General features: G+C 37.2%; 1 protein-coding gene across 1 annotated transcript in view; it reads left to right on the top strand.

Moving 5' to 3' along the window:
• The first annotated feature begins 2,882 nt into the window (after window positions 1-2,882).
• The window catches only part of LOC141336901 (vang-like protein 1), a 31,727-nt gene continuing 23,660 nt past the window's right edge, over window positions 2,883-10,949 (top strand). Inside the window, exons 1-2 of the mRNA XM_073842621.1 lie at window positions 2,883-2,981; window positions 9,712-10,143. Coding sequence (XP_073698722.1) covers window positions 2,883-2,981; window positions 9,712-10,143 — 531 coding nt within the window. The remainder of the gene's footprint in view (window positions 2,982-9,711; window positions 10,144-10,949) is intronic.

Genomic DNA, 10,949 nt, shown 5'->3' with positions numbered 1-10,949 from the left:
AAATAAATCCCTAGGAGAACTGTTGTGTGTCTCTGATCAACATGTAACAGTGTTTTTTTACTGAATGAATCAAATCTATGTTTTTAAACAAATTGAGTGAGTCAATGATTCAGTGAGCCATTCATAAAGGCAATCAATTGCTTTCTTTCTGAATGAATCAGCCGTTTGAACAAATCGACTGAATTAATGACTAAATGACTTACTTATTAAGGTGATTTGCCACCACCTGCTGGAGCTTTTAGTTTTATATTTGGAGTATTGTTTTTTTTTATCATTTCATATTTCAGTATTTATTTGTATTTTTGTCTGTTGAATTAAAATATTTCTTTATAAAGCTACTTTTTGTAAGTAATGCTTTTCTAAAATTAACACAATGATAACCTTACATTTTTTAACTTTAATAATAACTTTAATAATAAATACACACCCTGGATATAATCAGTGCTCCAGGCCAGTATGTGTGAGGATCTGTTTCAGTATGAACAGTTTGAGGAAGCATTCAGATAATGCATTCATCAACACCAGGAGCATTTTAGAGCTTGCACAACAGGCATATAAGTAAGGGATAATCAACGGTTTGCCGTGCGTTAAAGGATTTTAAATGCACGACGTGGAGGCTAATAACCGCCCGACGCGAAGCGGAGGGTGGCGGAGGGTGGTTGCCTCCGCGAAGTGCCCGCTTATTCCATGGTCATTTAGCAAGTTATAGACAAGTTTAAACTAGTATTGCTCTTTGCAGCGCAATATTTGACCGACTGGGTAAAAAAGACGGTTATTTTCGTCAGTTATGACACGCAGCTCTAGCATTCTGCCCGCTTCAAATCAGACACAGAGATGAAATAGTGCGGTAAGATCTCATTTATTTCTATAAAATATAGCATTTGTTTCAGTAAACTATCGATCGACTGAGAGAGAGAGAGAGAGAGAGAGAGAGAGAGAGAGAGAGAGAGAAGGCGAGATAGTGATGAGTGATGACAGTTGTGTGTGTTTGTATGCGTACCTGCCTAACGTACATGCTGTGCGTCTGGGCGTCTCTCTCTCTACAAACAACGAATTCATTCAGAAACAGCAGATTACCACCTCGTTGCTGAGGAATGTAATGTAGCGATCTAGTATCTAGGATATTTTAACAAGAATCGCGGGGAAGCACTGACAAGAAGTTTATGTATGTGCGCAGCACAACGCAATCTCCGACCTTTCTCTCTATCTCTCTGTAATGCATCAATTAAAGCAGCGCATTAATATAGAACGGTGAATAAACTGACTTGGAACTACCTGTGCATTAAACGGTTTTACTGCATACCTGCCAGCCAATCAGAATCCAGTATCCAGACATTCCATGGAATAACATCTTTTAATGGGGCATCCTGTAAAAGAATTGTATAGCCATACAATACTTATTGTTTTCATAACTCACTTTGGATTCACCAGCAGAGCATGTCGTGCCTGTGTATTTGAAAGGGGCTGGAGGACTTTGTGCTTGTTATAGAGAGCTTGCTACTTAAAGTGCCCCTATTATGCCAGTTTTAAGGTTCCTAATATTTTAGGAGTCTCCTACAATAAGTTTACATGCATGCATTCAAGACTTTCATTTTCTTAAAATATGCATTTAATGTCACCTTATTTTTTCAGTGATTCTCAAACAATTCAGTCTCTCCTTTTCGTGAACCTGCTCTGATTGTTCAGATGGCCCACGCTGTTGTGACTGGTCTCTGTATCATCTGACATTGTGCTGTATGCAAGGCACTTTGCTGTTCTGAGGAAGGAGGCTGCCTGAGTGAATGAGTGACTTAAGCTTTTTGTTCTCTGTATATGGCAGATCAGCGTTCTGAAGTGAGGGGCTGTGTATATTGAGTGAATGAGTGAATGGCCAGTGGTTTTTGTGTTCTCTACACGGCAGACCACTGTTCTGACACAGGGGACTGCTTAGACCAAGTGAACGAGTGAGCGGCCAAAGCTTTCTGTGCTCTGTATATGGCAGAAAGCTGCCCTGAGGCAGGGGGCTGCTTATAACACATGAATGTTTGTGTACACAGGACTTTTGCTTTCATTGGTCACATTTAAAAAATCCACACCTTTATGATCAGCCACAATTCCTAAAAATGGCAGTACAGATGTGCCTACTTTACCAGAGTAAGAGTCGTGCATTTGTTATATCAGCTTCATTGATTATAAAGAGATTATAAATAACCTAAACATTTTTTAAATGTATAATATTGTTTGTGATTTTTTTGTTATCTATAATTTTTTTAGATGTGTAATATTTTTTAGTGTATAAATAAAAGACATTTAAAAGTCAAGTCTCTCTCACTCACACACATATCCTTTCTCATCCAGCCTGCAGACTAATACAGTTTGTAATATTAGTAACATGATATGTGTGAGAAATAATATGACTCTGAAGAAATTGAAAGGAACATAACAGACAACAGTAAGTGATGAACGGGGAGATACAGAGATGTTGTCTAAACATCAACAAGGCTTGCAAGCGATATATTCTAAGAGAAACAGTTGAATGTAACAGGAAGCATTACAACGGGCGTCTACACAGCCCCTAATTGGTCGATTATGTTGTTTGCCATCTCTCCCTGGCGAGTGGAATAGTTTATTTAATGGACTGGCCTCCCTCCTCCTCCTTCCTTACTTCTCTTTCCTCTCCTTGGACATCACATGTGGCATACCCTCCCTTATCTCTTGGACTCTTCCAAAGCCTTTTATTAAACCTCAGAACATGGGCATGAAACAGCTTAGATTGCATGACAGGTAATTTTTTGCAGTATGACAAAGGCAAGTCAGTGAGCAATGACTGGATTTTGAGTGGAGTGTTTGCTTTACTTGCTGCCTCAGAGTAGAAAACCACAATTGCAAATTTTTCCATTGTAATGGCAGAACCTGGGAAGGCTGAGATCAGTATGGAAGAACTAGTGATAGACAGTGAACCTTCAGAACAGCACAGATCACTGCCTGCACAACCTCGTCAGGTAGGACAACTATTGACATGTAGCTCTTTAATTCAGAAGAAATTACAGTATGTTGTCCAGGTGCCTGCTATGAAAACTCTTGACTGCTTGAGGAGTGCCAACAATTCTCGTTACTTTCATAGAGCTGTGTGCACTCTTAAAAATAAAGGTTCTTTATTAGCAGTGGTTTCATGAAGAACCTTGAACATCCATGGAACCTTTCAAATGCAGAAAAGTTTCTTTATAGTGGATATATGTTCTTCAAAATGGTTCTTTTAAAAACTGTTCTCTGAAAGGTTCTTTGGGGAACTAAAAATGGTTCTTCTATGGCATCGCCCCTTTTTAAGAGTGTATGTCACTGTTGAGTGTGTTTTTTTTTTTTCTACATAACCCTGAAGACAGGTAGCCTATGGTTAAAGATAATGAGACAAGCACAAATGTAAAAAGACTATAGGTTATTGTTCTTTTGAAACTGTCGATAAAAAATAGCTTATTGCTTGTTATTGAGGACTGCTTGCATATTTTTGTTCTCCTTTGACTATCACATATCTAATAGTATTACTCATATGTTTCATGTTAATCATATGTCTCATACATGTCTGTTATTTAAGAAATCACAATGGCTGAAATTTGTGTCTGTCCTTTTTTGTGCTATATATAAGTCACTATCTTCCATCTGAGAGCATCTACATTCTCTCTCTTTCTCTTTCCTTTTAGCCTTTAAAGTGCACCTCTGAACAAAGCTTTAAACAAAGAGCTCCAATCAGGTTGAGGTTCATCACATCCCTTGTGTAGGTCTGATGTTATTCTGTACATAAAGTGCTCAAAGCAAATGTACGCTTCAGAACTACAGGCCAGTAACAGTGTCAATGCTACAGTCAGACCAGTGTTACTGTGTGAATGATTTATGTGTTTGTTCTCTAAATGAGAACAGTACAATATAAATATAAAAAAATTACAAAATATGAAACCAAATAGCTTGTTTTTTTTTTTCAATATTGTAAAACTACAGTAGAATATATATAGAGTGTTGTACGTCTGCATATTGAGGTTGCTGAATGAAGAAATGTTAGCCAGGGTACACTGTGGTGGTGAAACTAAGCATTAGTTTAGTTGAACAGGGCTGTGTCTTTGCCCTTACTCTGTTCTTTTGTTTTTATTGGTACGATCCTGCACATCATAAATGAAAATCTGCCCTAGGAAGATAAAATCATGTGTCTTCTACACATGATTTTATCTTCCTAGGGCAGATTTTATGATTTTATCTTCCTAGGGCAGATTTTCATTTATGATGTGCAGGATCATGTGTAGATTCAGTCCCTTAGTGTAGTGAATCTGCAATGTGTTTTTGATGCCTTAGGAAAAGTATAAAAGAAAATTATCCTGGCCCTTGAAATCAAAAACAACCACATCTTCTTCATCACCCACCAAAACACTTCTATAAATTCAGCAGTCCATGCTGACAATATTAGACTTGCAAATGTAGATATAGTTTTCTATCTCCTTAAAAGCCAACATCGACATTGAAATAAGACTGTGAAAAAAGGGCCTTTGAAAATCTTGGCCTGCAGGCCAAAACTAAAATGTTGATCTATGAAGTTGTCATGGTCTCAGTCCATATGCTTCCAGTGGTCAAGTCAGAATGCTCTGCAGGTCTTGTGGAAACCATGTTAATGTGTCTCTCAACCCCAGACGCAGTATAAAGTTTCACCTCTAAGGAATCCAGTCATTTAATGCATGTCTTTGTGTTACAGTACTCTAGTTATGGAGATTATATTAATATACATTTTATCTCAAATGTCTCAAGCCAGCTCTTTCTCCCTCCCCATCTCTTCTCTTTCCATATCACTTCTTCCCTTTATGGAATCCTCAAGAAAATACCAATGCACCACTCACTCATTATTATTGACTTGAGTGCAGTGTTCAAATCCTACCTTATTGATTGTTCCCAGTTTGTTGTCCTGTAAAACAGATCTGCCATAGTGTTTCTCAGGGATCTGTCTTGTGCTTTTTACTTATATCCTGTATCTAGGGCAAATTATCAAGAAATATGGTTTAGGGTATCACTTTAACTATACCCAAATTTGCATCAGCTCATCAAATTTACATCAGGCCTGGAATGCACTTCCTTTTACTGTTAGAAATGCTTCCACATTAGGCATAGGTTTTTACTGTTAAAAACTGTTAAAACACATCTTTTTAAAATAGTTAAAATAGATAATATAAACAGATTTATTAAATGATTATAGAAAGATAGATAATTAAGCTAAATTGACTAGTTTTTCAATAATTTTGTCTTATTTATTGTTTTTATTGTATTCTACTCTTTGTTATTCTGTTACTCACCTATGCATTCTACAAAACCCTTAATAAAGTCCTTGTAATTGGTTCACACTCATCTATGTCTGCTACCTGACAGTAGTGCATTTTCCATCAAATCCCTCTATTTTCCAAACCGTATATCCTATGTAGAGTCACAGATTATGAATTTTATATCATTCATTTTGAATTACATTGCTCTCCTCAGACTAATTAAACCAACATACTAATTTCAGATCTCTCAGTCTTTGAGCATATTTGAATACACAGACAACCCTTCTTAGTTTCCCTTGCACTCCTGTATTCACTACACCACTATCACTTTAGCCTAAGGCACTGAATGCATCAGTGACTCTTTTTCTGGGTTGAGCGTGTGCTGATGTGATCTCATAAATGTAGGCTGTTTATATTATACTCAGCGAGGAGGAAAAGTAAACAAAACTATGATCCAGCACTGCAAAAAATGCTTATCTTACTTAGATTTTTTTGTCTTGTTTCCAGCCAAAATATCTAAAAATTCTTAAGTCAAGATGGATTTTCGAGACAAGTAAAAATTATTGTCTTGTTTTCAGAAAAAAACAAGTCAAAGTTATGTGCGTTTTTGCTTGAAACAAGAAAAATAATCTGCCAATGAGGTAAGAAAAATAATCTTGTTTTCTGTTTGAAATAATAAAAAAAATACTTACCCAATTGGCAGATTATTTTGCTTGTTCTAAGCAAAAACTCACTTAATTTTAACTTGTTTTTTCTGAAAACAAGAAAATATTTTTTAGTCGTCCTCGTCTAGAAAATCCTTCTTGATTTAAGAATTTTTAGATATTTTGGCTGGAAACAAGATTCTGTTACATTTATGTCAATTTTTTTGCTTGTAGAAGCAGTTTGATTATAGTGCTTTATCTATCTTTGTTTCATTTGATGATGTCTTTGAAATATGCCACAGAATTTGGCATATTTTGGACAGTTAATCAAATTCAAATCACAATATGGACTAGTGTCTGTGAATCTTGAAGCAATCTGAAGCAAGTTGTGTGTGTGTGTGTGTGTGTGTGTGTGTGTCTCGGTCTCAGTTTTAGTCTCTACTACACTTACTGAAGCATGTGTGATGCTCATCTGTCATCTCACTAAATGAGGGTATGAACACACAAACTTCATCTCCGGAGCTGCTCTGAAAGTCACTTCACCAGCATTTCACTGTTTCACTGGAAAAAAAAAATTGTCAAATACACACAAAACTGAAAGACAGGGCTGTCCAGTCCTTCTCCTGGAGGGTCACCTTTCTGCAGAGTTTAGATTCAACACACTTGCTTGGAAGTTTCTGGTAGTCCTGAAGATCGCTGTGTCACTGCTTATGTGTGCAACACATATGAGTGCTTTACTATTGGCAGGAACCTGTTCATAAGACTTAAATATTGTGACCATGTTGCTATGATTTCTTGACTAGTTCATTTGTCCAGACGTGCATCATCCCAATGGTTTAGGCAATGAGTTAAGGCGTTGTACAGGAAACTCTCCCCAGCTCAGTATTGCAGTCATCATAGTACTTAAGCATTTGGCTTCTTGTACATCTTAAAACTGATTAAAACAGACTATGTGATTATTAAAGGGGTCCTATTATGCTCTTTTACAAAGTCTTTAATTTGTTTTGGGGGTGTACTTGAACATGCTGTCATGCTTGGTGGTTCGAAAAACGCATAATTTTTTACATAATTTATATTATTACAATAGCTTTTTCCTTAGGCTGGCACAAACAGCTCGATTAGTTCCGGGTTCTACCTTCCGAAAAACCAAATGTATTGTGATTGGTTAGCAGTCCCACTGCGTTGCGATTGGCAAACAGCGTAGACCGCGTTCCGCCCTGCCGCGCCCCTTTACAAAGCAGCAAACTAGATTAAAGTGATTCTTACGTTTTAAATGGATATTAAATGGACATTTTTCTTACAAAAACACATTGGATCGCTAAAAGAGGCTTTTACCGACCGCTCCAGAGCCATGTGAGGCACTTTTTTATTATGGATCGACTTGTTTTGGACTGATGGAGAGAAACACTTGTCTATACCGTTCAGTTCTAAAGCTTGCGAGAGTTAGGATTATTTTTAATGTAACTCCGATTGCATTCGTCTGAAAGAAGGAAGTCATATACACCTAGGATGCATGAAGGGTGAGTAAATAAAACGCTACAGTATTGTTGGTCCTATCGTCAGCCTGCGAGATCGCAGATACATGATATTATCATTATTGTGATAATGTATTTATTATTTACATGCCCGAAACCATAAGGCTAGTGAATGATGAATAAATGTCTTACCACACACTGCACGTCTACGACGCGACTTTGGCGCGTGCACGGACGATCACTAGTCAGTCTTCGTGTTTACATCAGCCGCGACTCTGCGTGTATATACTGCACGCCTATGGCGCGGCTCCAGCACGGATTCCGGAGCAGTTCGCGGACTCTTTAGTTAAAGCTGAGACTACCTGCGGCTCGTTGAAGCATCCCAGAAGCAGCTGTCCATAATACATCGCTAAAGTTAAGCAAATTCCCCCACCAGCTAATGAATTTAATTTCCGTAGGCGGGATACTGCGTTGTGACATCATTGCATGCGGAAAACAAAAGCTGTAGTCCAAACGAGCAGTTCGTTGTAGTTCTTGAAAAGGGACTTTTTAAAAACTAAATATCTCCCTTTGGAGTGGACTTTGAGATTTGTAACTTTGTAGATGTTTTTTATGCCCAAACATACACACCATACACTGGCTAAAGTTCAAAAAGTGGAAAAGCATAATAGCACCCCTTTAAAGATTACTTCAAGAACAAACTAAATCAATACATCTCAGTCTCTTAGACTTAATACACTTTTCATGGCCCAGTGGTAGATTTTTATTAGTTTTAATAAAAATCTACCACTGGGCCATAAAAAGTGTATTAAGTCAAACAGATTTAAACTTCTTGCTATATAAAGAGTACATTTAAATGGCATTTTTTATCATTCATCTTTTTCTTTCTTTCATTCTTTCTTTCTTTCTTTCTTTCTTTCTTTCTTTCTTTCTTTCTTTCTTTCTTTCTTTCTTTCTTTCTTTCTTTCTTTCTTTCTTTCTTTCTTTCTTTCTTTATTTATTTCCAATAATGATCAGCGCAATCTACCAAGAGCAGGGCAGATTACCAACTGCTTGAAGACATGCTTTTGTGGGCGTTAAATAATGGCACAAACCAGTAATTTTATGTCTGCAAACTTTAGTAAATTGCATTGCGTGATTTAGGGCCTGTCCACACGGAGACGCGTTTCGCTGTATACGTATACATTTTTTATCGTATTGGCGTTTCATCCACTCGGATCCGGCGTTTTAGGAGACTGAATCCGCTATTTTTTGAAACCGGGTCCCAAAGTGGATAAATCTGAAAACGACACCCTCGCGGTTTCGTGTGTACAGCCAATACGTATATTTTGTGAAACGATGATGTCATCACATCACGTGTCGGCTGCGTCACACGTAACAGCAACAACAATAATGGCGGACTACATGATTGTGTTCGTGTTGCTACTAAGCCTACTAGCTTTATTACAGCAAAATCTATTGCTTCTATGCAACTGTTATAAGCAACAAGCGATAATGTTCGCATCTTCGTCTTCTTCTTCTTAGTTCGTATAGAGCGCGCAAGGTTATGCGCATGCTCAAAGTCTTCTTCTCCGTGTATAGCGTATCTCTATGGCAGAATTACAGCACCCCACACTGGTCTGGCATATATACTACACCGTTTTCAGTGGTTTCGTGTTTACGGAATTTTTTTTTAGAACGAGGAAAAAAAATGATCGGATAGGGAACGCACCGGCTTCGTGTGGACGGAGTCTTATTTTAATACTCTCCTCCCATAAATCTTGTTTCTGAAAGTGAAACTCCTACTAATGCATATTCAGTAAGGTCAGGCGCAAAAATAATTGTGTCTACGCCATTTCAGCACTAATTTTTCACTGCATGCATGTCTTTAGTAAATCCTGACAGTATTATTTTAATGCCAAAAGGCGGTTTGTACAGACACAATCTGTTTTTTTTTCCTTTCAAATATGGTATCATTGCCACCATACATTTTTGCCAATGGGTTTTTTCTTCCAAGTGAGAGTACTTTTTTCAAAAAGACAACAGTGTCAGTGAAGAGCATGCTTGAAAAATAATGAGACATAAGAAAATAAATATGTTTTAAAATGTTTTTAATATTTTGCTTGCAAATGGTATTTTAGGCAAATTTAACTAAAGTCTACAAGGCCAAAAGTGCCAACAGCTGGATAAAGATTTACATATTATATTAATCTCTATAGCTTTTATTTGTCACGTCCCATTGGTTAACCCTCCTCATGCACCAATGATGCTAAACTATACACTAGACTAGACTCTAATCTCTCTCTATTTCCCCATGCCCTCATCCCTCTTTCTTTCCAGGATGATAACTGGGGTGAGACTACGACAGCTGTCACTGGCACCTCAGAACACTCTCTATCTCAGGAGGACATTGTTCGCATCAGCAAAGACCTCGACGACAGCGTGGGCCTGGACTGCAAACGTTATCTGAATGTGGCTCTATCTGTCTTTCTGGGACTCGTGGTTCTTCTGACTCCACTTGCCTTCCTTATCCTGCCTCACCTCCTTTGGCCTGATAGACTGAAAGCCTGTGGAACGGCCTGTGAAGGTCTCTTTATATCTGTGGCATTTAAACTGCTGATTTTGTTGTTGGCAGTGTGGGCTCTATTCTTCAGGCCACCCAGGGCTGGTTTGCCAAGAATCTTCGTCTTTCGAGCCTTACTAGCTACATTGGTGCTACTATTTGTGCTTTCCTATTGGCTGTTTTATGGAGTACGCATCCTGGACTCACAGGTGAGCCTAAAAGTGTGCCTACTCCAAAAATGAAACTTCTGTAATTGTTTACTCACCCTCCTTTTATTGAAAACTTTATGACTCACATACAACAAAGATATTTTGAACAATGTTTTAATTCAACTGTTTTGTCCATACTAAGTCATTGATATGGACAAAAACATATTTTTAAATATGTGACCCTGGACCACAAAACCAGTCTTAAGTAGCATGGGAATATTTGTAGCAATAGCCAAAAATACACAATATGGGTCAAAATTAGACATTTTTCTTTTATGCCAAAAGTCATTAGGATATTGTAGAGATCATGTTCCATGAAGATATTTTGTACATTTCGTACCGTAAATATATCCAAATGAAATTTTTGATTAGTAATATGCATTGCTAAGAACTTAATTTGGACAACTTTTAAGGTGATTTTCTCAATATTTAGATTTTTTGCACCCTCAGATTCCAGATTTTTAAATAGTTGTATATCTGCCAAATATTGTCCTATCCTAACAAACCATACTTCAATGGAAAGCTTATTTATTCATTATGTATAAATTATGACTGGTTTTGTGGTCCATGGTCACATATTTCCTTATTTGTTCAGTCTAACAGTAACTAACTGAAAAGTGTAAATTATTAATTATTAGTACTCATTAACTTAGGAGTCACATTTGTGAATAAGGGTGGGTTGCAACAATGTAGATTATTACATTTTGATCCTGGTTTTAATTTTTTGATTTATTATCTTTAATCCTTTTCCTCCATTACTTTACCTTAGATTTAAATCTCAGTCAAGAATGAACTTTACATTTGCA

Source organism: Garra rufa, chromosome 6 (assembly GCF_049309525.1).
Source record: "Garra rufa chromosome 6, GarRuf1.0, whole genome shotgun sequence".
NCBI lineage: Eukaryota > Metazoa > Chordata > Actinopteri > Cypriniformes > Cyprinidae > Garra > Garra rufa.
This window is presented reverse-complemented; position numbering and strand designations above follow the sequence as displayed.